This window comes from Leopardus geoffroyi, chromosome C3, assembly GCF_018350155.1.
Source record: "Leopardus geoffroyi isolate Oge1 chromosome C3, O.geoffroyi_Oge1_pat1.0, whole genome shotgun sequence".
NCBI classification, from domain to species: domain Eukaryota; kingdom Metazoa; phylum Chordata; class Mammalia; order Carnivora; family Felidae; genus Leopardus; species Leopardus geoffroyi.
The window spans coordinates 74295378-74321342 of NC_059338.1; the positions used below are offsets into that span (position 1 = coordinate 74295378).

Genomic DNA, 25965 nt, shown 5'->3' on the forward strand with positions numbered 1-25965 from the left:
GCCCCTGGGACCTCCAGTCCCCGCCGAGCTCTGCGCTGCTGAGAGCCCACCCTGCGTGAATAGCCTGGGCCGGGGCCCCAGGGTCCCCAACACCCAGCGTGCAGCCGGGGTTCCTCAGATGTTCCTCACATGTCGTCGTGGGCCGTGGGTGGAGGGCGTGGGAGCAGCTGGCTGCAGGGGCCCCTCAAGCTGCTCAGGACCAAGGGGCTCGGCTCGCGTCGGCCTCGGAGCCCCGCTCCGGGTCGCTCGGCCCGTGTTGCCACGTTTCCAGTGGGCGCCTCAGAGCTCCCGGGGGCCCTCGGTTGGGCACCTGGAACGTCATGAGGGAACTTCTTCAGGGGCAGCCCATTTGGCCTTGCTCACTTAGGCCAGCAGGTTCCGTGGGATGACGGGCGGGCGGTCCTGCAGCCGGGCTCACTCAGGCTCCGTTCTTCCGTCTGCCTTCGCAGTGGCCCAGCCGCCATGTGCTGGGCTGCCCTGAGATACACAGTCTGCATTCGACAGGGAGACGGCCCTCAGGCTGGCTGGGGGGACCCGGGGCCAGGGCGTGTGCAGGGGCGCGGACAGAGGGTGGGGTGACATGGGACTGCTTGAGGACACCAGCACGAGCTTGGGGCCCTAATTCAGTGTCCTGGTTGAAGGGTTAGGAGCCCCCCCAACCCGCCACCAGCTCCCCAGGGAACGGGCTGTTCCCACACACTGCCTGTCTCCCAAGCCCGGGAGGGAGGGACGGCTCGGTGGCCCTCGGCAGATGGCAGCCCCGGGGAGCCTGGCTCAGGTGGGCAGAGGTGCAGCAGCTGCACCAGGACCGGGAGGGCTGGGGTCTCTGCTCCTCATCAGCCATTTTCTGAGCGCCTCCCGGTCCAGGCCCTGGAGCGAGCGGACCTCCTCCCAGCCATCCCTGGACCTTTGCTGCTGGACAAGGAAGGTTGAGAGACGGCCCCGTGGGAGGGGACGGGGGCGGGACCTGATGGAGTCCCACAGACAGGCCTTATTCTGGCCTTGCCACGCCCCAGCCTCGAGACCTTGGCGTGGCCTTAGCACGGTGCTTCGCCCCAGCTCTGGTGTTAGAAAGTGACCGTCCCACGTCCCACGTCCCCCGTCCCATGTCCCACGAGTGGCTGTGCCCAGCCCTGGGCGGGGGGGGGGGGGTGGCGGGCAGGGCAGCCACCAGGGCCTATCCCTACCCCCACCACCCCCCTCCTGCATCTCTGGGGACTTCTCTGTCTCTAATTTTTTCATTTTCTGTTAATGAAAAACCGGTCTGCAAACAGCTGATGAGATGTGTCTAGTTGTACATAAGGGTCGACATCGTTTATTGGGGTGGGGGTTGGATTTTCCGACTGTGCCAAGATTGCTTCTCTTAGAATTCCCCAGCCTAAGAATAAGAAGCTTAGCAGACCCTCACCCCAAACTTAGTGCAGGGCCTGAGGCTAGGGGAAAAAAGGGCAGTATTTTGTGTAGTAGGGACAGACGTGCAGAAGTCACCACCGGCAAGACGGAAAGTGCTGTGACCCAGAAGGGGTTTAAGTGTGCTGCTCCATCCTCTCAGCAGGCGCCGATCAAGTCCCCCTGGAGGCCCGGCCCGAGTGGGGACTGAGGGTCAGAAACTTCGCTGCCGGGCTTAGTGGAGCCTGGTGCGTTCCCATGCTGAGGACCAGTGGTCAGGGCTCAGAGCAAGGCGCATCCTGGCGTGGGGGACTGACGGGGGCCTTGCTCTAGTTGGGCAGGTACAGGAGGGCTTCACAGAGGAGGAAGCAGGGGCAGGGCCTCTGAGGACACGCCGGAAGCTTTGCCAGGGACCCGGTGTCCTTTGGGGCGCTGGGTTGTGGGGACACTCTCCGCCTGTCCTGGAGAGGGAGGGGACAGGCAGGGGCACCCAGCCCCCTGCAGCCCTTCAGCCTGGGCCCTCCCACCATCTCTTCTCCACCCTCTGCTCTCTCCATCTGGTGTTGCAAGGACCGAGAGTGAAGGAGCCGTGCTCACCCACCGTGTACCCCAAGCCCTGCCCCCTGCCCCCTGCCCCCCGCCCAGCCGTGCCTCCCTGGAGCCCCCAGAGAGCAGGTTATGTGAGCCACACACCTGCACACGTGCACCTCACGTCTGGATGAAGCCCGGAGGTCAGTCCCCGGCATGCGGTCGTCCCCGTGACCTGGGCTCACAGATACAGGGCTGGGGTTGGAACCCAGGCCCGTTATCTGGCAGTCCACACCCTGCCCGGTATCGTCCAGGGTCTCCCCGTCCTGCCTAGGCCTGGGGTGGAGCGCGTGTTAACCCTTCAGTCGGGCTTGGGGGGGGGGGGTGCGGAAGCCATGTACCATGAGAGAGAAGGTGACGCTTGTTGAAACAGAAGGGAGACTGTTCCAGACCATTGCTGCGGGGGTCAGGACGATGGAGAGTGGGGAGAGATGAGGCCCACGTCTGTCCGCGTGCAACAGCCGGGACTGGAGGAGGGTCAGCGGGTGGAAGAGGCACCAAGAGGAGACGTGGGGCAGGCCATGTGCTCAGACGCTGTGGGCAGGGGTCTCCCTAACCCGTCTCGAGAGGGTGGACGGTGCCAGCTGGCAGGCCGCGGCCAGGAGGGCGCAGAGCAGCCGGGCTGACATTTGCCCGGGCCTGGGGGGATGGTCAGCTGCTGTCAGGCACACCCCTTAAGTTCCCTCGGGGTCCCCAGCCCACACTCCTGGTCTCCTCAGGGCCCATGCAGCCTCACCGCTCCCATCACCTCACGTTTGCCCTCACTTCCGTCCCCCCACCGCCACCCCTGCGGGCCCCGCCCTCTGCTTTTCCTCACGTCCCCCCGCTGCCCAGCTGAAGGCCCGCCGCACGGCCCCACGATGCTCCTGGCCCACAGAGGTCCACACTTGTCACCACAGCAGTCCCCAGGGCCTCCCTTCTCTGAGGTCTGGGGGTCAGCTCGGGGCCAGGCGCTCCGTCTAGAGCCAGTGGTGGCGGTGAGGGTTGGGGGGCTGGGGGTGCACGACTAGCGGGAGCAGGAGAGGCCAGCCACCGAGGGAAGGTGGTTTATGTCACCTCCTGGATGGCCTCGACCATAGTGCAGGGCTCCCCGGCCACACCGCTGCCCACAGGACTGCTGGGCACATCTGCTCTGTCCTGCCCACTGTCCTGCCCACCGCCGAGTCAGCTTCTGGAGGCCCAGCGAGGGGCCCATTACCCAAGAATCTTCCTGAAAAGCACAGGCCCTGCTCAGTGCTGATACACGAACCTACCACTGTGTTCTGAGAAATGGAAAACAGCAATCTGTCTGGAGACCTCACTGTCCCCTGAGTGCTTGCTGGGGCCTTGGGGGTGGGAGCACGGGGTGGGGGTGGGAGCAGAGGAAGCAATAGGGCTGTGTCTTGTAGCAACATCAGGGAGACCCAGCCCCCACCTGCTGTCGCTCAGCATCCCAGAGAGTGGTTGATGGCACAACCCCGGGACCCTTCTCTGGGGCTGGGGGGCCAGGAATGGTCAGTTAACCGTCCCCCATCCCAAAACAGTGGAGGCAGGTAGTTGTGGGCCCATTTTGGGAAGGACAGGATTACGGGGGAGCACAACTGGGGCTCTGAGAAGTGCCAGGTGATTGTTGCTGGACCAGAGAGTCGAGGCCCTGGGCTGGTACCCCGGCAGGGGTGGGGACCCATAGCTGCTGGCTGGAGGCGGGGCCAGGGGTCATGGGGGCTCCAGGTGTCAAATGGGAGGCTTTCAAGCTCCTGGGGGTGTTTTCTCTTTCATAGAAAAAACTGTCCAAAGACTTAGCTTTAGTTTTAAAAAGGTATTTAATTTATGACATTAAATTCTAAATCTCAGCTCTTCTGTAAGCCCTTCACGTGAACTTCTGTGTCTTGCGATGTCGTTTACGAATCTGGTATTTTAACAGTCTCTTTTAGGGGAGCCTTTGATTCCATTTGGCCCATTTGCAGACTTGCTTACATGCAGTTTAAAATGTTTAAGGCAGTTTATTTATAACCTTAACGTATCAGATTCCGTACATCTTCTGACATGGTAAAACACACACGACGTAAAACCACGTAAGCATCTGTGCGGCTGAGTGACATCACGTGCACTGTTGCTGACTAGCTGTCCCCCCGTCCAGCTCCAGAACTGCCCAAAACCCACGCCCCGTCCCCAGGATACACTCCCCACGCACCCCCCGGCCCCTGGCTCCCCCACCCTGCTGCCCTGCACATCACAGGCGGGAGGGCTGTCCCTCCTGCGTCCCGGGTCTGCGTCCGCCTCCCTGCCGGGACCTCGTCTCTGTGGCCGCACAGCCAATGTGAGCGCCAGCATGGTGGGAGGGTCTGTACTTGAACCAAGCCCGGGCATTGGCGTTTCGCCTCTGTGGCGGGACAGGCAGGACGACACGTACTCCCTCAGATGAGCAGACAGAGCCCAGCACCACAGGCCACCTGCCCACAGCAGACCCTGTGGCGTGAGCCCCAGCTCCTGCGGGCAGGTACAGGAAACTCCCAGGCCTGGGTGCTCGGCTGGGTGTGTCGCAGGACTGCCTCGTAAGCAGAACGGGGCATGTGTGATTCCGGGTTGTGGATTCGCCTCGAAGCATGTGCTCCGTGTGATCCCGGGTTCCGGATTCGCCCAGCACAGAACGGCTAAGGAGCAGGCCCACCAGCGCTGGGCCAGCAGAGGGAAGCAGGGTGCACACAGGCCCACAGGCACAGAGCTCGCCGTCCCTGCCTACCTCTCCCCCTCTGCTCTGCCAAGCCACGGTGCCCTCCTGGCTGCCCGTCTCCTCACCCACTGGTCCACTGGCCCCTGACCACCAGAACAGGTGGCCCTGCTGGTCCTTCCTGGGCCCCCAGGCCGTGACAGCGCCATGTACCCCGAAGCTTCCGTGGTTCACCTCCCGTAATCACCAAAGGGTGCTGTGTGCATGTGGTGCTTTGGTCCATTTTACAGCAAGACATTCCGCCAGGGCTTAAGTCTCCAACCCAAACTGGAAGGCTGGCTGTGTAACAACAGGAGGGAAGGGAGCTGTACCTTTGGCTCGCATCCTGGGTCGAGATCCCTGGCCCGTACTGGGGTGGAGACTGGCTCACTGTGCCCTGTGCGAGGCAGGGAGGAGCCGGGCTGAGGTGCTGGCCCACGAGAGCTCTAGAGCGGGGATGGCCCCCAGGGACTAGGGCTCAGGCCTCATCACCCCGCTCCAGCAGTCCCTGGATTTAGGCAGCCCGGAGAAGGAGATGTGACCTTGGGTGGGGCAGTGCTCCTAAGCCCAGGCTGTTTACAGGTAGCACTGCCAGCCTCTGGGGGACTAAGGCCTCACTCTGGAGCGGTGCCTGGGATGGGGACCGCCAGTGGCCCCCATGGACCATGCTTCTGGGGGCAGCACTCCTGTCTCTGAGGGGGTAGATGTAGTCGTCTAGGGTTTATGCCGTCAGTGCATCTGTGGTGACATTTGCTGCTGATTAGGTGGCTGAGACCAGGCAGGGGAAGAGCTCTGCAGGCCGCAGGTGACTGCCACATCTTACAGAGGGAAACCAAGGCCCAGAGACCGAGGGCAACCTTTGCTGTGCCACTGAGCGATTGCCACCTGCTCGGGTCCCCCAAGCCAGATGAACCAGGACTGCTCCAGAGTGTCTCTCTGTCCCTGTGGTTCTCAGCTCACAGGTCCATACTTGGCATAATGCAGTCAGTTCAATGCAGCAAATGTTTATTGAATGCCTGCTAAGTGCCAAGAAATGGGCTTGGGAGGTACAGACAATACGGTTGTATTGCAGCTGAGGAAACAGACCAACAGATAAGTGAGCCATCGTATAAGCCAGCTGTGATGCTGTGAGAGGGAAGGGGATTGGTGGTGTGCAGAGGGGGCAGGCACTTTCCCTCAGTCCCCATCTGCCTTCAGTCTGTATTCCAAGGAGGATTCTGGAGCTCCTAAAATGAGTAGCTCTCCAAAGGGCAAGCAACTAATAAATGGCAGAGGGGAGACTCAGTGTGGCCTATTTGACTCAGGAAGTTGAGTAACAGCACAGTCAAGGCCCCAGGAAAACATAGGAAAATCTGGAAGGAATAAGAAAGGCTTGTGTTGGAGACAGTAGTGAATTTAGGCCCTAAAGGGGGAATGAGAGTTTAGCAGGCACTGGGGTTATCCCACCCTGAAGGATGAACAGAGCAAATTAGTAAAGGGGGGAAATGCAATCAAGAAATATGATGGAAAGTGAATGACAGAGGGAGGGAGGATGGATGTATTGTGGGTAAATGGATGGATAGATGGATGGTGTTAGACGGACAGATGCATGGTAGGTAGACGGATAGATAGGTGGGCAGATGGTGGTAGATGGGTGAGTGGTGGATGGATGAGTGGGTGAGTGTATGGATGGGATGGGCGAGTGAGTGGGTGGATAGATGGGACTTGTAGTCTAGTGTTGGTTGAGTTTATGAAGACAGAGATGAAGTATCCAGATCCTGTGGGCACAGGAACCCCAATAGCTAGGCAGATTAAAAGGAGCTGTGGGGGTCACCTTAGCTGGGGGCACAACAAAGCCATGGTCGACAACTTCAGTAGGTGAAACAGAGCAGCCTGACCCTGTTGCCAATGGGTACATGCTGGTGTTGGGAGCAGGTGGGCAGCACACAGAGACAGAGAAATGAGTAAGGGCCAGAGGATGGCCCTGATACCTAGAGCAAGGATGCTTATGGGTGACCTGGTTTCTGGAAGGGCCGGTTTTGTCTGAGAGCCAAGTTGTGGCCAGTTCCAGGAGCTATAATCTTGACCCCTGAGCATCCCTGGCCTCTTGATCCCCACAAAGATGTGTTCTGTTCAGTTCTGGCTGCTGGTCATTTCAGAGCTGAGAAATCCTTTGTGATTTTCAGACTGATAGCTGACAGAATTGGGCCAGAAGTTTCAGACGCATGGCCAGGTGGGCCGACCCAGTGGGCTACCCATAACCTTTTGCTGGGATGGGCTGGACTCATTTCAAAATCTTTTTTTTTTTAAGTGTTTATTTTTGAGAGAGAGAGAGAGACAGAACATGAGCGGGGAGGGGCAGAGAGAGAAAAAGGGAGACACAGAATCCGAAGCAGGCTCCAGGCTCCGAGCTGTCAGCACAGAGCCCGACGCGGGGCTCGAACTCACAAACCGCGAGATCATGACCTGAGCCAAAGTCGGATGCTCAACAACCGACTGAGCCACCCAGGCGCCGCAGGCTGGACTCAATGGCATAGTGGTTGGCTTAGCAGGAAGCAGGCCAGTTATTCCTCAGGACGGCCTTTGCAGCCCCGCTGACCGGCCCCGGCACTGCCCTTGAAAAGGCCTCCTCCCCTCTTGCTTGGCCTCTGCAAGCCTCCGAGCAGAGCCCTGCCTGAGCTGCCTGGTGGAGGGGCGAGGGCTCTTGGCTCCTGTGCTGGAGTCACACTCGGTGCCTGTGGGTCCACGGGGCAGTCTTTCCTGCCTGTGTCACTGGCTGCCGCTGCCGCAGGGAACGGATGAAGGCACGCAGAAGGAAGCGTGTGAGCTCTGCAGATTGAATCTCAGCTCTGGCAGGTGACCTGACCTCTGTGCGCCTCATCTGTAAAATGGGGACAGTAAGATTCCTTTGTCCTATCGCCCTTGTGAGGCTTGATGGGATCATCCGTCCAGTGGACTGAGAACAGTGCCAGGTGCACAGGGAGCCTTGAGAGAGTGGGAGTTAACGTGCTGTAGTGGTGGCCACTGCAGGGAGACTTTGGGAGTGGGGAGGCCAACGGCAGCCACAGGAAGGCGCCGTCCCTCCCCTCACACATCCCTTCATTCACAGGCACTCGCTGGTCAGGAGATGGGTGAACCTCAGCCCTGCCTCTGGGGCTCCCAGTGTATGGGGACACAGCAGGGATAGGCGGGGACAGCCAGGGTCGCCCAGGCTGCAGTTCGGAGCACGTTCAGAGCTCCAGCACCCCCACGCTGTGAGCGGAACAGCATGCTTGCGTAGGCCTGCACGCAAAGAGCACCCTGCTTTCTGCAGCCCTTTGTCGTCCCGCATCCCTGCCGGGTGGGCGGTCTTGTCGTATCCTACAGATGAGGAGACTGAGGCTTGTCAGTCCTCGTCCACAGCAGCTCCAGGCAGGGCCCTCTGGGCATGTCCTTCCTGCTGAGCATTCTCTGCAAACCTGTGGCTGCTGTGTGTCATCTGTGTGGTCACAGGACCAGGGAGCCCTTCCTCCAGGGATAGCTGTGCGGAAGCCTCCGGGTGGGAAGCCAGGTTGCCCTGGCGGGATCATCCACACTTGCTATGGGATCAGTGCCCCCTCGAGGCAGTACAGTGACAGCTGTGACCCGCAGCAGCCACTCACGCCATCAGGACGGCGCCCCCCAAGAGCGCACTGCCTGACCTGGTGGACAGCTGCCATCAGAGTGGCCCCTCAGGACACATCCCTCAGGCCATGGGGAGATCCCAGGACTCCCAGATCCCGCCCTCCCAGGCCTAGAACGTGCATTCAGAGAAGCCACCCGTCGGTGGAGACAGGCAAGAGGTCTGTCCTGAGAGCAGAGGCCCAGAGGCCAGCTGTGGGGCCTGCCAAGGCCCTTCTCCGACTCTGTCTGCCTGGACGCCCCCTCAGCCTATGCCCAGCACAGCCCCAGGGGTTGTGCATGCAGGGTTGCTGCCTGGCCCCAGACTCCTCCTCTGCACACCCAAGAGGACCCAGCCAACACAGAGGGGCAGCGGCCTGAGGACATGTGTCTCTGTGCCGGGGTGGCAGGGGCCGAGGGGCCACGGAGGACCAGCAGATGGGAGCTGGCCAGGGCCCCAGGGAGACCTGCCTCGGGGATGCGGTAAATACACACGCGTTTGCAGAGTGTATGCCTCCACCGGGGGGAGCTGGGATCTCATGCACATCCTGCCCTTTGGGGCCTCTGGGATGTTCAGCCCTAGTCAGAGAAGCCCAGGCTGGGAGCATTGCTCCTGCGGCCTCAGTCAGGGGGATCGCTTCCGACGAGGGTCTTCAGGTCCAGCATGCATCCCACGTGCCACCCTGGGACACCTGGGGCGCCTAACCCTCAGGCGTCTCTGCCCTGACGTCCCCCTGTACCGTCCTGGGGTGGGCTGTGGGCTGGTGGGCTCCTTGCCCTGCCCTGGGTCTATGCAGGGCTCAGTCTCCCCCTACTCCGTGAGCTCCCCGGGCCTGCCACCCCCTACGCATTCCTGCACTGCCAGCCCTCGCCCCGGGGAAGGCAGAAGGCGAGGGACCCTGCCCCCTGACCGTGTCCTTGTGAACCAAAGGCAGTGATGGACTCCCTGGGGCACCCATTCACATGGCCGGGAGCAGCCCTGACCCTGTTCCCAGTTAAGCACAGGGCAGCAGTCTCACCAGCACCCTGTTTGTCCAGCTGCCCCTGTGGTTTGGCCTCTCCGGCCACTTGGAAGGTTCTTTGGTGGCCCAAGTCGTTCCCGACTGACTGGGTGTGCTCCGGGACGCTGTGGTTCTGCGGGCAGCTTGGGCTGTTGCCACTCGAAGAGTCTGTCCGACATGATGAACGTTGACCCGCCAGATGTCAGGCCCTGGGCTGTGTGTGGGAGTGGGGGGAGGCCCCTGGCAGTGTCCGGTATACTGTGGGAGCAGACGTCCCACCCTGGCCCAGTAGAAAGAGGGGTCTGGACGTGCACTTGGAGGGGCTGAGCCCAGGCATGAGAACCATAAAGTAATAGCCCGTTTTGAAATCATCCAGCCCGTTCCTCTCATGTAGCAGATAAGGAAGCAGACAGGGAAGCTCAGAGAGGTTAAGTGATTTACCTAAAGTCACACAACAAGCGGTGGATTGGCTGAGTTCATTCTTCAGTTAGTTCAGTGAACGAATCCTGCGCCCCTACCCTTGAGCAGCTAGTCTCCGCCCGAAGGCAGTCTGTCAACAGAAAACTCTCGAGTAGGGGCAGTTCCTGGTATGGCAAGGAGCTGGCGTGAGGCTGGGGGCAGTATGTAGGAAGTCTTCCAGGAGGAGGTGCTGCTTGAGCTGAGTGTTGAAGAAGCCAGTAGGAGTCAGCGAGGGGAGGCTCTAGGGGCACCGCATATGGCTGTGGGGGGTTGACATGTGGAGGTGGTCTCAGGGTGCTGGGGGAGAGCGACCACAGGGAGGGAGAAGCAGACCGCCTTCACCTTGGTCTGGACTACTCTGCAGGAGCAGTCGGCACCATTCATTCCTACGTCCCACGTCACTTGATGTCTTCTCTCCGGAAAACCCTCTGTCTTCTGCTGGGCAGCCGAGGAGGCCGGAGTCCTGGCTTTGGGGCCTGGCCGGTGGCAGGCCTGCAGATCCTGGTGGAGGCCCCGTGTGAGCTGGCCCTGCAGGCGAGGGGGTCCGAGGCTGGGATGGCGTCGTGCGGTGAGAGCAGGGCTGGGTGCAGGAGTGCGGAGCTGTGCCAGGGCTCCCCGGGTGGCGGGGCTGGCTCTGTGTAGAAAGGCCGGAGAAAAGATGAAACCTGAGAGAGTGACAAGGCACAGACATTGCTCGGGGACCGGGGAGTCATTTCACACTCTCTGCTCTTCTCAGCCGTCTTTGCGTAATGCTACCAGCCAGGAGGCACGTCCTCCGTGGTTTTCTCCCCTTTGATCTCCGGTTGTCTCAGCGTGTCCAAATCCAGGCGGTTGAAGGGGGCGGGCTCACTGGAGGCTCCTCTCCCTCGGCCGGTGTGTTCCCTCTCCCCTGGGAAGGAGCGGGGACCCAGCTGCAGTGCACCCAGCGAGGCCTCCGAGCCATGCTCCCGAGTGCCGGGAGCTTGGGCACGTGAGCGCTGGAGGCCTGTGGCTGTCACGGCTCGGTGTTGTGACAGCTGCAGCTTTCAGGGACCTCACACCAACCTTATTGTGTTTAGGGTTCATGCTGTTCTAGGGGGGCCTTACTGGAGCTCCATGGGGGACCCCAGTTCTGCCCCTTCTGTGGCCCCTCTCTCCACTTCTAGTCCTCTCCGTGGAGATGCGGATTGTGGGACGGATGTGTTTGTGGGCCAGGTTTGGGGGGTGTCATTTCCCCAGCTGTGCCCTGAGCAGGACTCAGTCCTGTGTTCACACTCGCTGCTGTGTGCCCAGGAGGAAAGGGCATGGCTTGGTGAATACCCGGACGGCCTCTGCCACCAGAACCTCCTCAAGTTCAAGCAAGTGTTCCTTGAGGGAAGAGCAGGGAGGGCTCCCTGGTGGAGGGGGCGTATGAGCAGGGCTTTGAGATGCAGAGCTGGGAGGTTGCGTGCCAGTGAAAGGAAACAGGAGCCCAGCACAGACGGCAGGGTGGGCGCAGACAGCTGCAGGCACCGCCGTGAGCATGGAGCCCTCGGGCGAGGGGTATGCACCGGCTCTGGTGCCTGGGAGACCCGGGTTGGGGCTCTGCCCTTACTTACAGCCTCTGCCACCGAGGTAGCCGTGTCCGTATGCTCCGAGCCACTGCCTTGCGGTCCTCTGCCCCAGGCCCCTATGCCCGTTGGTCAGGCTCCGCCCTCGCCCACGTGTGTCTCCTCCACTCCATGTGCCAGGTGGTGCGGGCGTGGTGCCCGCATTCAGCTGAGGAAGCAGCTTCTGAAGGGGCTCACCTGGCCCTCTGCTTGGCATCTGAGCTCTGCCATCTACCTGTGTGGCCTGAGGGCACCGGCCTGGAGGCTGTGGAGGGTGTTTGCGGCTGGGACCCCAGACCGGTGTGCGGTGTTGGGGACGCGTGTTTCTCCCTGTGTTCGAGGCGGTGGTTCGCCGCGGTCCACAGGCAGCCGCGGGCCGCGCCAGGATGCAGCCCGAGACCTGTCTGCTGGGGGCAGCGCTCCCTTCCTGCCAGAGTTCGCCCCCACCCCTACCCTGGACTCCGCCCCCTGAGCCCCCCACAGCACTGGACGCCCTGGCCGGGCTCAGGAGGCCAGAGAGCCTCTCGGTGAGAGAATTCTGAGTGGCACGGACCTCCTCTGCCAGTCCAACCCGCCTTAATTTTAATTTAATTCCCTTTAATCTTTAATGAAAAGTTGTAAAAGTAAATTATTTACCCAAGAGAGCCAAACGGCTCCTCAGGAGCTGTTCTCCACTTGAGGGTAATTACACGTGTGGGCCTTGAACAGGCTCCCTCCCTGGATGCCGAGGAGGAGGCATTCTGGTTTATGAACTAATTAGCTACCTCAATAACTGGTAAAAATGCATGCCGTTTGGTGGATTGAGAGCAAAGCTCCGGCCTCATCTGGTGCACACCCTGACAGTCGCTGATGGGGGCAGAGAGAGCCTGTGTTCCAGCCCCGTGACCCACAGGAACCCCGGGAGCTGAGCTCTCTGAAAACAGCACTGTGGTTCTGGGCAGACAAGCTGGCCCTCCTCCTGCCGGCCACTGTCCATCTCCGGCCAGCTCCGTCCGAGCAGCACACCCGACGGAAAGACTCGCTTCCCCCAGTGCTGGAGGCTCACAGAGCCGCAGCAACAGCGAGGGGGCTGTGTGGTCTGTCACCCCCTCCCCAGGCTGTGCACGGCCTTTCTGGGCACAATACCCTTGTCCCAAACACCATCACCCCCCCTTCTGGGCGTGTCCATGCTTCTAACCTCTTTTCTAAATCCTCTCTCAATATACAAGAAAGCAGCAAAATTGAACCGAAAATACTTCGACTAAAGGGACCGTATTTGGCATAATTGGTCAAGACCTGTAGGAGAGGGTGTGTGTACGTGTATAGACTACAACACGGCTCACTGAGGGCCGACGTGGTGGTCTAGATTGGTACACCATTGGCTCTGGGCTTCCTAACAGCCAAAGAGAAAAGGTCAGTTACTTGGCTCTTGTTGGTAAAGAGGAAAGATATGGCAGTTGACTAGTACATTGGCATTAGAGAAAATTCTCCACTTTTTACTGGATTCTTGGAAACTGCAGAGTTGCCTGCTAGATGTGCCCCAGGACAGCCGCCCAGCTGCTGCCAGGGAGGAGGGTGCAACCCGGGGCCTCACCTTACCTCTCCTCCCATCCCAGGGTTCACTTGTCTGTCCACTTGAAGTTCTTCCGCTTCATTTAAAGAGTGACAAAGCTTCTCAATTAATGCCCGAGCCACGCCTCACCTGAATCAAATGTGACTGTAAAATGTAGGCCCACCCCAAATTTATGTGGACGAGAAAAACGTGTGTCCTGTGAAGTTGAAGTTTCGCGTCTACTTTAACTTCCAAAACCTGAGACACCTCAGCTGTTCTTGGGTCTTCACCTAATTGGTGTCTATGGCTTTGTTCTTACGTCCTTGAATTTTTCTTTATCCCAAATTAGACACTTGTGCCTAAAGTCTACCTGGCCATCCCATCTCTTACCGTCAGCAAAGGCAGGGAGAGGCGAGTTGTGGGGGGAGGGCGGGGAGGGCGTCCTTGCTGGGAGTTTGAGCTCAGCTGGCCATGGGAGCCTGGTCCTAAAGGAGAAATGAGCCGGTTGTCACATAAGCCAGTTGAGCAAGAGATCGACCCTTGTGATTTGCACATGATCTTGGGGCAGACTGGTATTTCAGGAGGTCCCGCCCCAGCTTCCTCTCCTGCCCTCCCTGCTCCTCTGTGCTGCCTGCTCTGGGTGAGACTGTGGACGCGGGCACATCGCCATTATATGCTCAGCGCCATCCCAGACCCAGAAAGCCAGACACTCGGGACACAGCACGGCCAGGAAGTGCTCTTTTGAAAAGTCTACTGTGGGTCGGAACCCCCAGGGCTGTTCACAGCTGGTTAGCAGATGTCTCCTGATTGGCCAGGAGCACACCCCTGCCCGTGACCCCTCACACAGCCTCTCTGCACAGAGCAGACCGGACAGACAACCGTGGGCCTCGCAGCCGAGCCTGACTGCCTGCCTGCCTGCCTACCTCTGACCTGTGCATCCTCGGGATCATTCTCCTCGCGGAGGTCCCCCTGCAATTCTGTGACCCCCGCTTCCAACCTGCCCCTCGCCTGCAGCCACACTCTCGGTCCCTGCTTGTCCCAGGGTCTGGTCCTGGGCTCCGGGAGGAGTGGGAGCTAAGGGCTTGGGATTCCAGAAGGTTCTCACAGCTATGCAGGCTGAGTAACGACTTCACAAAAGAGCCCTTCGGAACACCCACCCACCCCTTGGGGCAGCAAGGGCCGGTGCGGCATGACCACACGTGGCCAAACCAGAAATACCCAGGAAACCATCGGGAAATGTTCCTTCATCCCCACTAGGGTGGCTGGAACCAGAAAGGCCACAACAGCAGGTGTTGGGAGGCTATGCAGAAACCAGAACCCCGTGCACTGCGGGTGGGAGTGTGAAACAGTCCCACTGCTGCGGAAAGCAGCCTGCTGGCTCCTCGGGTTAAATATAGTCCCCATGTGACCCGGCGACTCGACTCCGAGGTATGTGCCCTGGGGTGACAAAGACCTGCATCCACGCAGACCGTGCCCACAGGAGTCCACGGTACCGCTGCTCCTGACAGACGTCAGTGGACACAACCGAAATGTTGGTGACAGACGGATGGACAGATGAACAAGGTGTGGTGTGTCCACACGGGAGCCCTGTCCTGTGGTAGGAAGGATGACCCTTGACAGCAGGATGCTGAGTGAAACCAGGCAGACACAGAGACCACATATGCGTGATTCTCCTCCTGGTGAAGTCCAGAAGAGCCAGGAAGTTGGTCGGTGGTCATTCAGGGCTGGGGGAGCGTTGGGGGGGGGGTGAGGCTAAGGGAATGGAGGTTCTTCTTGGAGCTATGAGAACATCCTCAAATCATCCGTGGTGATGGCTGCACAGCTCTGGAAATGTACTAACAACATTGAATTGTCCCCTGTAAATGGAAGAGCCGTGGGGTCTGTGAAGTCTATTTCAGTAAAGCTCTGGAGTGCAGGGGTGCAGGGGGAGCTCGGCCCAGCCCACCACGCAGCAGGGCCAGCTCCCGAGACTGTCCGCACCAGCGAGGGTGCCGGCCCGGCGGGTTGTTCCGGGCACTGAATGAGACAACACCGTGGAGCCGTCGAGCCCCAGCTAGGATACAGCGGGTGCTCGAGGAACCAACAAAAATAGGGAAGCCAGTGCCAGGCGTACTGGAGGCCTGGCTGCAGGGGCCAAGTCGGGACAAGCCCCTTCCACTGCGCTTTCCACCTTCTCTAGGCTTCTTCGGATCATGGAAACTTCTGGGGTGAAATGCACGCAGTAGATTGGTGCATCCCCAGGACCGTACCTCCACATCTCCAAGGCACCAGGAACAGGTTGCTCCTTCCTGGCACCACTTGCAAACTGGAGCAGAGCTCAGCAGAGTCAGCGTTTGACAGGAACCCAGGCAGGGACCTAAACTAGCCCCGTGTCTGCCTCCCGGGAGCCTTCGTGGCCAAGCAGAGATGCTCCGGCCCCTCCTGGGGAGAGATAGGAAACTGACGCTGGAGGGCAGAGACCTGTCCCAGAAGCGGGACCCCGGACTCTCATGCCGATTCTGAGACCTGGATGACGGGCTCCCCGTCCGGGCGGTCTCCCCTGGGGACTTGGGGGCAGCCCCTGCTTACCTCACTGGCCCACAGCAGGCTCTCCAGGGGCCAGGCCGTTGGGCCCAGGCCCTGGCAGCTGCATCAGCTTCCTGCACCTCAGGGTCCCTTAGCAATAGTCACACCACTCTGTGTGCCCTCCAGTAGGGACAGGAGGTTGCCAGTCGAGGGCTTGGCCCCAAGTAAGACACCAGCAGGTGGGGCAACACCAGATTCCTACCCCCACCCGGGGTGCTCACCTCTCCCCCATCTCGTGGCTCGCTCCGCACCTCAACCCCCACCCAACGGTGGCTGCCCTCGGCCAAAGAGCAGGCTGGCACCAGCAGCTTCTTCCTCCTCGCGCCTCTCCAGAGTGGGCCCCCCGGGGCCCTTCCCTCATCCCTGCTTCTATTTATAGCCTGTGCTTCTGCCAGAGCCCGGGGACGTGCTGTAGTATAAACGTGGCAGCGGTTTCGGGAAGAATTCTGGGCCAGACAAAATTAAGTCCGTGACTCTGGCTGGTATTAAAAGTGAAGGAGAAGCAGGGCCGGGGGCGGAGGGAGAAGGTGGACCCGATTTAATGCTTTGAGGGAAGAGACTAATCTGCTCCCAGGAGATTTCTTACAACATGAGATTCTCCTGCATGAATAATGTCCTCCACGAAAGCTTGGTGGACGAGTCAGGGACCCGGAGCCAGGAAGTGGCAGGTTGATCTGAATGTCCTCCCCACAGGGCACTTCAGGGACGTGGCCCAGTCTCCCTGAGTCACAAGTTACGGACAAGTGACTGGGGGCCTCAAGGGGGCAGGGCGTGGCCAGCCCCAAAGCGCACACATGCACTCCTTCATCCAGCCTCTCAGTCACCCCACAGATAGCAAACAGCGAGTGCCCGCCTGGCCTGGTGGGCTGGGGACACGGCAGGTGCCAGTTCTCCCGGAGTGCCCAGGGAAGAAGGAACACAGTTAATATTAAACAAATGGGTAAACAAGAGATAAGATGTCGAGGGTGATGGAGGGGTCGTGAAGAGGAAAAAGGATAGGAAGACTTTTCACTGAGTGGTCCGAAATGGCCTGAGGACAGGGCCAAGGTGGCAAGGGTAGCAGGTGCAGAAGCCCAGGGCAGGTGCATGCCGGGCATGCTGGAGGGGCAGGAAGGAGGTCGTGTGGTTAGAGCAGGAAGTGGGGGACCCTGGCTGGAGCCACGCAGGGCCTGGGAAGCCAGGGTCAGTAGCCATGGTCTGATCGAACCTCCCTTTCATTCTGAGTATAAAGAGAAGCCACAGGCCAGCCAAGGGTCAACCAAGGGGGTGACAAGATCAAATGGCATTTTTACACCATCCCTTTGACTGTTGTGTGGAAAAGGGTAGAACAGGAAGTGTGGACATAGGGAGGCCTGCCAGGAAGCTGGCCAGGGCTAGGGTGGAGAAGGGAGTGGTGGCCACTGACCAGCGGTCGTGCCAATGGGCTGGGTGTGGGTGCCGAGGTGGAGTGGCCTCCGTGTGACCATCAGGTGCAAGGCGGGGCCCCTGTGATGACATCAGGCCCACCCGATACTCCAGGATCATCTCCCCGTCTCAGGATCCCTAACCTCATCACAGCCACAAAGTGCCTTTGTCACGCGAGGGAACATATTCCACAGGTCCCAGGGATTATGATGTGGACATCTTTAGAGGGGTGTTATTCTGTCTCCACACCATCCCTGTGGCAGCAAAGCAGACTCAGGGTTCTGGAAGGTGGGACCCTCCAAAGCCGGAGACCTGTCTGTCCTACTCTCTGCTCCCAGGTGGGGGTGCCCCGTGCACAGCTGCCAGGCACCTGTCGCTGGCACAGGGTGGGGGGGCAGGTGGGCGCCCTGTGGGCTGGCCCCTCCCAGGGCTCCGCTTCCCTGAGGCTGGGACGTTCTGGGTCCCGGCCATGCGGCCTCACAGGCTGCGCGTCTGTCCCTTCTGTCGCTGGCTTCTAGCCCCTCGCTGCCAAGGCCCTGCTCCCCAGCGGCACCCAGTCCTCTGGGTGAAGGAGGGTGCTGGGGAGTCTGCAGTGGTGTGACAGCCCCACGGGCCCGACCTGTACCCCAGCGTGGGTGCCAGTCACGGTGGTAACAGCACCAGTCAGACCAGCCCTGAGGCCACTGTGCACCCCCAGCTCCGCTCACACGCACCCGATTCTCACAAAAGCCCCCGAAACGTGTTCTGCTGTCCCACCTAAAAGAGCAGAAGCCGAGGCTCAGAGAAGGCAGGCAGTGGCGGGTGCAGAGGTAGACGGCAGGATCACCCCACCCCGCCTGCAGAGGGACGTGGGGGGTGTCCCCACCAGTGTGGGGGGAAGTGGGGCAGGTGGCCCTGGAGGTCAAGGGGGGAAATTAGGCCCCACTCACGCCGACACCAGATGAGCCCACCCCACATGCCATAGAAAGGCACCATGGTGGTCGTGGGGGACACTCGAGTGGGGACGTGCCGCCTGCGTGGGACACATCACACACGCTGGTGTCCCCGCCCACCTGCAGGGGGCCGGCTGGCCGGTCCACTGTGCACACAGAGCGGGAGCTCCTTGTCGCAGTCTTGCCGCAGTCCCAGGCTCTCAAGGTCCCAGTCTTGCCGTGAACGGGTAGACATTGCACCCGCCTTCCCCGTGTGAGGGCAGCGGGCTGACCTGGCGGGGAGGCCTTCACAGGGGCCTCTGCAGACAGGACTCGAACCGAGAAGCTGGAGCTGAGCCCAGCATGTGCCACAGGCCCGCGGTGACTGGGTGGTCTTCGTCCCCTCCCTGGCACGTTAGGAATGACTCCAGAACAGCTCGCCTTTGAGAAGTATTTAGTTATCCAACCCCATCCCCTTCCCGGTGAGTCCCATGAACCACTGGCGGAAAGCTCAGTCTTCTCCTCTGGTCCCAGCTGCCTCTGCCCGCTGTGCCCAGAAGGGCCCTCCTCCCAGGACGGGACACAGCTGGCCCAGTTCAGAGCCAGAGCCCGGCGTGTGCTGGGGAAGCAGTGCCAGTGGGGTTACAGACCCCACCTGAGCACAGCCAGCATCCTCCACATCCCCAGCATCTTTGGGCTTATCTTCAGCAGGTTTCTGAAACAGCCCCCGACCCCCGGGTCCCAGGGGAGACCGGCCTCACCACCCTTCTCGATTCAGGAAGCCTGTCCTTCTCTCAGAGAACTACAGCCCTCTGCTCTGCCCCTCTGTGTCCTCCCAGTGACCTGGGAAGGTTTGGTGCCCGGATCTGAGATGCTGGACTGCAGAAAGGAAGGAAACAGCTGCTTTCTGAGCACAGAAGTTCCCTAATTTGACCCTGGCAGTCATTATGGGTGCCAGGTCTGGGGGGGGGAGCACACCCTGCGCTCCCAGTTTGCCTGGTACCAGGGGTTTTCTGGGTGCAGGACTCCCAGCACTCAGGCCAGGATGGTGGGGACAGTTGTCACCCTGTGAGGGAGGACACAGCCCTCAGGCCAGGATGACAGGGACAGTTGTCACCCTGTAAGGGAAGACCCAGCAGGTGGCAAGACAGGTGGGTCCTGCCCCTCTGGAGGGCCACAGCCTGTTTCCCAGGGGCCCAGCAGTCACATCTACGAGTAAGAGCCAAAGATCTGGGGGCCCAGCGGGGACTGCTCACATCAGACCAGGGCAGGGAAGGCCTGGCTAGGTCTTCTGTTCTCTCTCTGGTCCTCAGCCCTACCCCAGGCCTCTGAGGCCGGGATCAGTATCCCAGCTTTGCAGATGAGGTGAAGGACACTCAGGTGGGCAGAGGCCGCTCCCAGGATGAAGGGTCAAGGCAAAGTTGACACCCCAGCCCAGCCCGCTGCTTAGCCAGGGGCCCGTCCCCCACCCCTGCTGCCCTGGCCTGGCCACAAGTCCCTGCTCCTTCTGGAGAGTGCTGAGGGAAGGGAAGGTCACCACCAGTAGCTGCGTGTGGAGCCCTGTCTCCCCTGTCCCCTGCCAGGGTGGGGGGCGGAAGGCAGACAGAGCTGGAGGCCAGGGAAGGGTTAACAGCACCCATAGGCGGGCTGGGGGCTGCTCTGCAGATGAGCCAGAGGCCAGTCCTCAGCTGCCCTAGCACGCCCGCGACCCACACAATTCTCTGCAAGGAAAAAAAGAGCAGAGATGTAATGAGCCAGCCACCCTTCGCTGATTCGTACATGATCGCGTCTTTCCCTTAATGGAACCGCCAACCGCGACGCCCTGACACCTGCTCCCTCCATTTTCCCCATTTGATTCGAGACGTTTAGGTGGTGCCGGGTCACGTCCAGTTCAGTGTTGAGCAGACGTTAGTTAGGGTTACCGGGCTGGCCTGTGCCTGCACTTGGTGACAGCCTGTCCTCCAGGCCGTGTAGCAGCCGCCCCCCGTCCCCCCCCCCGCCCACCGTTGCACACCTGGCTGTGTGGCTCCGCGTGGCCCAGCTCGTGGCCTGCCTGTCTGGACTGAGAACTTTCTGAAGGCTGGGACTTGCGCATTTCTCTGCTCCTGTCACCTTCGCTGCAGGTGCTAGCGGGACTTGTGGGGCGGGTGGCGAACATTTGAGCGAGTGAATGTTATCCAGTGATCTGGGGTGGGCGGCAGGGAGTGGGTTCTCCTCCTGGGGACGTGGGGTGGGCAAGGGGCGGGCCCTGGGGCTTCCTGGAGGTCAGTCTCCACTGGCGCCCCACACCCACACTCTCAGAGACATTTTCACTCGTGTCCATGCCCGACACTGTATCCCAGGAACGTGAGGCAGGAATCCAGACAGAGCTCAGTATAAAAATGTGTACATCGGGGATATTTATATACCGAAAAAGTGGACACGGCCTGCGTGGGGCTGGGTGGGTAGATTAGTTTATTGCTTTAATGGAATCCCCTGCAGGCTTTGAAAATGTGCTCACGGAAACATCAACATGTGGAACACGCTTATGTTCCGTGGTCCCAGAGAGCAGCTACCGGGCCACGGTACTGAAGACACGTGGAAGTCGGCACCGTGACGCTGAGTGTGGCTGGGGGAAGGGCTGGGATTATGGGGGCTTATCAGAAAATGAGTTCTGTTTCTATGAACTTCCCAAGTTTTCCATAACGTGTCGTAAAAGCTTGTGATTCTCAAGAAACAAAGCATGTGGGGGGCACTTCATCTCAGAAGGCTTTGCTGGAAGAACGGACTTGGTGGGAAACGTGGGGGGTTCTGGACCCGCAGCTCCCTCCCCCCACCCAGCTGCCCGTGGAGCCCGTCCAGGCGCGCCCCCTCTCTGTCCACACTCACACACACGCTGCCCCTCACGCACACTCACCCCACCCACACCCACACTCTCACACGCATACTCCCACTCATGCACACTCATACGCACACCCACACTGTCACTCGCATGCACACTTGCACTCCCATGCACACTCATACACACACACATGCATGCTCCCCCCACGCAATACTTACACACTCCCACCCATAACTTGCACGCTCTTACACACACACACGCACACGCTCACGCACTCCGAGCCCTGGCTTGGCCACGCATGGTCAGCTGCACAGATGCACACGCTCCCTGAGGACCGCACTCGCCCTGGAGGGAGGATCTCCCCCCCCCCGCTCCATTCGAGGGCAGGCCACCCTGACCTTCCCCCAAGCCTGCGCCTCCAGGACCCCGAGTGAGGAATCAGCCTCGTGTGGATGCCCAGGCCCCCCGGCTGCCGGGCAGGAGGGTCTTCGCCACGGCCACCTGGCGACCCCAGCCGGCCCCCGCCGTGGGAAGTGGCGATGACGGGGTCACGCTCATGAGCACGTGAGGAATCGTTACACTGCAGGGTGGGCGGGAGCGCTTCTGTGGCTCCAAGCAGTCCTCACGCGTGAGGACGTGCACACCCGCGGGTCGCGGTCACGTCACTCCTCCGTGTGCCCGTGGACGTGACAGGGAGAGGTCGGTGAGGCGGGCTGGCAGCCGCACTGGTACCGGGTGATACAAGGTCCCGATGCAGCCTTAGGACCCCCTCCCTGACCCCCACGATCTCCTGACCCGCCGTGTCGGCGTCTAGGGCCACCGTGAGAAGTTACCACCTGTGGGCTCCACGCAGCAGGGTCTGGAGGCCGGAAGGCCGAAGTCACGGTGCCGCGGGGCTGTGCTCCGCGCCGGAGGCCCTGGGGAAGGCTCCTTCCTGCGTCTTGCAGCTTCTCGTGCTGCGGCCCCCAGTCTCTGCCTCGTCTTCACGGGGGTTCTCCTTGGGGTCTGCTCTCCCCTTATCTGCCTGTCCTGAGAACGTCTCCTGCTCAGATCCCATACTGTGCCCCTGACCCCTGCCTCCAGGCAGGTCCCCCAGATCGCCCCTCCCATCATCCCACTGGGATGTGCTGGGCGCTCCAGGAGGCTAGGGGTCCCAGCACGGCACCTTCCAGTCCACCGGCCCCCACCCCCCTCTCCCCCGCACTGCTGCCCCCCAATCCCTGCTCTGCTCCTTGGGTTCCAGACCTTTCCCCAGCTGGCATCCTGTCACCTCTGGGGTGTCTGGGGGAAGCTGGGCAGGCCCTTCTGCGTGTGAATCAACAATGTGTGTGGCAGAGGCCCGGCCAGGTGCCTACTGGCTGTTCATCTTACAAACACCGTGCGCCACCCCTGCCACAGTCTTGCCCTGCGGTTCTGAGTCTCTCTCACCTGCAGGAGCCCCCATGGGCTGCCATCATGGTTCAGCCCTTTCAGGCAGGAGCATCTGGGAGACCCCTAAATGACCCGGGGCCCCTCCAGCGTGGCACACACCCTCTGGGTTACAGATCTGGTGCCCACACCTGTCTCCTCCAGCCTGCACATCAGGATGGCAAGGACCGGGCCACATGTCTGTGTCCCAGCACTCAGCCTACACGGAGGGGCTGGCTGCGTTCGTGGGGGAACAAGTGAGGGGGTGGATGGATGGATGGACGGATGGATGGATGGATGGACGGATGGATGGATGGACGCATGGACAGATGGATGGATGGGTGGTTGGCTGGCTGGCTGGCTGGCTGGCAAGGCCAGCTGGGCGGTGCCCTTGACATTCTCATGTCCTGTGACCCTTGCAGATGTGCTGGTGGACGGACAGCCATGTGACTGTGAGGCTGCAGCCTGCCGGGTGGGCGACCCTGTGCGTCTGGAGGTGCGGCTGACCAACCAGAGCCCGCGCAGCGTGGGGCCCTTCGCCCTCACCGTGGCCCCCTTCCAGGACCACCAGAATGGCGTGCACAACTACGACCTGCATGACGCCGTCTCCTTCGTGGGCTCCAGCACTTTCTACCTTGACGCGGTGCGTGGCGGTCTGTGAGCCCCAGAGCGGCCCCCACGGCCACTGTCCCGGTGCCCCCTGCCTTCCCCTGGTGGGGATGGGGACTTCCCTGACTCACTGTGGGCCTCACGTAGCTCACTTCTCTGTGTACTGAGTCCTGGCCGTGAACTAGGATGGCGAGACCTGGGGCCTTACTGCCGCCATCTCCGGCCCCTGCCCCTCTCGGTCAGCGCCCCCTGCTTCACGGCAGCCTGCGGCCCAGGAAAACTGGGGAAGTCCACTGAGAGCAGCCCTCACGCCCCTGAAATGACACCTCACCCCAGCCACTCCCCACCCTGCCGGCACCCCCGGATGGTCCAGGGAGGGAAGTGCTATGCTCCTTCCAAAGCCAGAAGCTAAGGCTCAGAGAGGGACAGCCACCTGCTTGGGGGAGCACAGCAGGGAAGCCCTTGGGGGGGCCCTCCCCCCCACCCCATTGCCCCCACTTCCAGGCAGGTTCAGGGGTCTCCTGGTGGCATTGGGTGTTGTGCTGCTCTGGGCTGACATTGCTCCCTCTTCCCCACAGGTGCAGCCCTCAGGCCAGTCGGCCTGCCTCGGAGCCCTGCTCTTCCTGTACACGGGTGACTTCTTCCTCCACATCCACTTCCACCAGGACAGTGCGAGCAAGGAGCTGCCGCCATCCTGGTTCTGCCTGCCCAGCGTGCACGTGCGGGCCCTGGACGCACAGGCCTGAGCCCCTCCCGCCCCCTCGGGGTCCCTGTTCCTGTGGGCGCAGCTGGCCCTGCCTGCCCCCCGCCTTCCCTCCACCCGGCCCTAGTCTCGGCCCCTACTCTTCCTCCCCTCTCTCCTGCACCCCAGACACGGCAGCCTCACCCCTTCCTGGACTGGCCAGCAGGACCCTCCGCTGGAGCCTGGCATTAACCAAACCCCAGAGCGCAGCACCCACCTGGCCCGGGCCCCGGGGTCCCTGCACCTGCTGCCGGGACCTGGGGATCACAACCCAGCCAGGAGAAAAAGATGGCACCCGTGAGGCAGGGAGCCCCCTGAGGCAGCCCCGGCAGGAGAGACGGCTTGGAGGGAGTCTGCCCCCAGCAGGCCGACGTCGGGGGGCCCAGAGCCATTCCCCGGCCAGGCCTGCGTGTCTGTGTGTCTGTGACAAGTTCTCCAATAAAAGGCCCGCCTTGCTTCTCTGCTGCTCCGCCTGTATCCACGCATCTGCTCGTCCAGTGTGGTCAGGGGGCCACCCACCCAGCCCGTCAGCCCCCAACTCCGGTAGGGACAAGGAACAGAAATCCCCATGTCACACATGGCTGGTGGCCCACGCGGTCGGGTCTGTGTCTGTCTGTCTCTTCGACCCCAGCCCTGCCCTGTGCATGCGCTCCTTGGGCCTGGGTCCCCGGCCCCTGTCACAGCACTGACTTGGGCCCCTCTCCACAGCTCTGGCCGTCTCGGCCTCCCACTTTCTCTCATGGGATCCACACCACATCCTCTCCTTTCTCCCCTTCCACTCCCTCAGAGGACGTTCGGGAGTGACAGCGGGCATAGGTTGGTCTGGGCGTCCCTGGCCCCAGGGGACAAGCCCTGCTGAGGCCACGGCAGCCCTTGGCTGGTGAGGGCGGCTCTCCCCTAGGACTCCCCTCTTCCTCGCTCCCTCGGGGCCACCCACCCCCTGCCACCTGCAGCCCTCCCTGCCTGGCAGGCCCCAGCGCCCCACTTCTGCCCCACCAGCATTGCTTTTTGTCTGCCACACATCGCTCTCTGGGCGGGACTCTGGGGCCACCCCATTTCCACGAGGCCACCCAGACAGCGGATATGGCACTGATTCACCCTCAGGGACAGAGGAGAAAGGACGGTCACCCGTCACCCGTCCAGGAGGAAGGCCTGGTGCGTTGACCCAGGGGGACCCTGTGACTTGAGAGGTGGGTGCTCTTTGAGGGGGTCTAGAGCCCCCTGGTCCCGATCAAAGCTGCGGGTTCGGGGTGGGGAGAACTTTACAGGCCCCACCTCATAAGAGGCCATCTGGTCAGTGCCCCCCTGTGCCAAGCATGGCTGGGACACGTGGCCCTGCTGTGCGTTCCCCAACTACCCTGGGCCCAGGGGCACCATCCCCCTCATGGGGGGGTGGGGTGGGGAACTGAGTCTCCACGTGCCTGGAGCACATGGCAGGAGGTGGCCGAGTGGGATGAGAACCCCACAGGGGTCCTCCCTCCTGCTGCAGCCCTCGGCACCCAGGAGACCGCCAGGAGGGGCCGCCTACCCCCACACTTCACCCTGAGGATGTGCGTCCAGGCCCAGGCCCTGAGGTCAGGCTGCTTAGCGGCTCCCATGAGGGTGAGTGGGGCCAGAGCCCAGCCTTGCCCTGCAGGCCCGTGCCGCCCAGGGGAGGGGCACCTGACTGAGATCGCACGAAGCTTCCGTGGGGACCGTGGTGGCCCGTGCCCGGCTCCTCAGTGTCCACCCTCACAGGACACGTCTCTCACTGAGCTCTGCTCTGAGCAGCCCCACCCCTACCCCCCGCCTCCAATCTCCCAGGCAGGAGGAAGCCTCAGCTTTTCGGCAGAGGCCGACCCAGGAAGGGTCCGTGTCTGAGTCCCCGCAGCAAGCCCTGAGACAGGAATCAGCCCAAGCAGCATGTCTAGGAGGAGCCCCCACCCCCACCCCCAGCCCCGTGGAGAGTGAGGGTCAAAGGGAAGGGAAAGGGCAAGTGATGGAACATAGTAGCAAGAGAGCGCCTGCCTCGGGGCCCCCCAGCCTGCGCGTATACTCCATCCCCCGGAGTTGGTTCCTGCTGCCCGCCTGCCAGGCACTACCAGATCGGCAGCCAATGCTTCCCTGTTGTCCCCGGGGCGCTGGACGTTCCCCGGAATCTTGGAGGCAGGGATAGGGAGTGGGGGCTTGCCCAAGGCCATTTTCTGAGACGGGCTGGGTGTGGCATAGCAATGATATCCCGCCGCTGCCCCCACTTCCTGACTCAGGCCTCCTACGTCCCTTGGATTCCCTGGGTGATAGGCGTGTTTTTGTTCTAATGAGAGGTGGTCACCAGAAAGACCCAGAATGACTAAAAGCTTGGAACTTTCGGGCCCACCCCCTCCATCAGGTGGGTGGTGGCAGAGAGGGGCTGGAGCTTGAGTTAAGGACCCGTTGTTCCCGTGAGACGAAGCCTCTGCAAAACTCCCTGAACTCTAGGCTCCAGAGAGCTTCCTGTTTGGTGAACACATCCACGTGCTGGAGGGGGGTCACCCCAGCTTCAGGGGACAGCCCCGGACCCTTCCAGACCTCCCCTGTGCACCTCTTGATTTGGCCATTCATCTGTACTCTTTGTAATATCTCCTATAATAAGCCGGTAAACATAAGCAGCATCTCCCTGGGTTCTGTGAGCTGCCCTGGGACCT

General features: G+C 61.3%; 1 protein-coding gene across 6 annotated transcripts in view; it reads left to right on the top strand.

Moving 5' to 3' along the window:
* Positions 1–23767, top strand: part of TRAPPC9 (trafficking protein particle complex subunit 9) — a 573855-nt gene extending 550088 nt beyond the window's left edge. For all 6 annotated transcript variants that reach the window (XM_045453562.1, XM_045453564.1, XM_045453567.1 and 3 more), the window contains 2 exons: positions 22374–22594; positions 23139–23767. In XM_045453562.1, the coding sequence (XP_045309518.1) occupies positions 22374–22594; positions 23139–23306 (389 nt within the window). In that variant the 3' untranslated portion in view covers positions 23307–23767. The remainder of the gene's footprint in view (positions 1–22373; positions 22595–23138) is intronic.
* The last annotated feature ends 2198 nt before the right edge of the window (positions 23768–25965 follow it).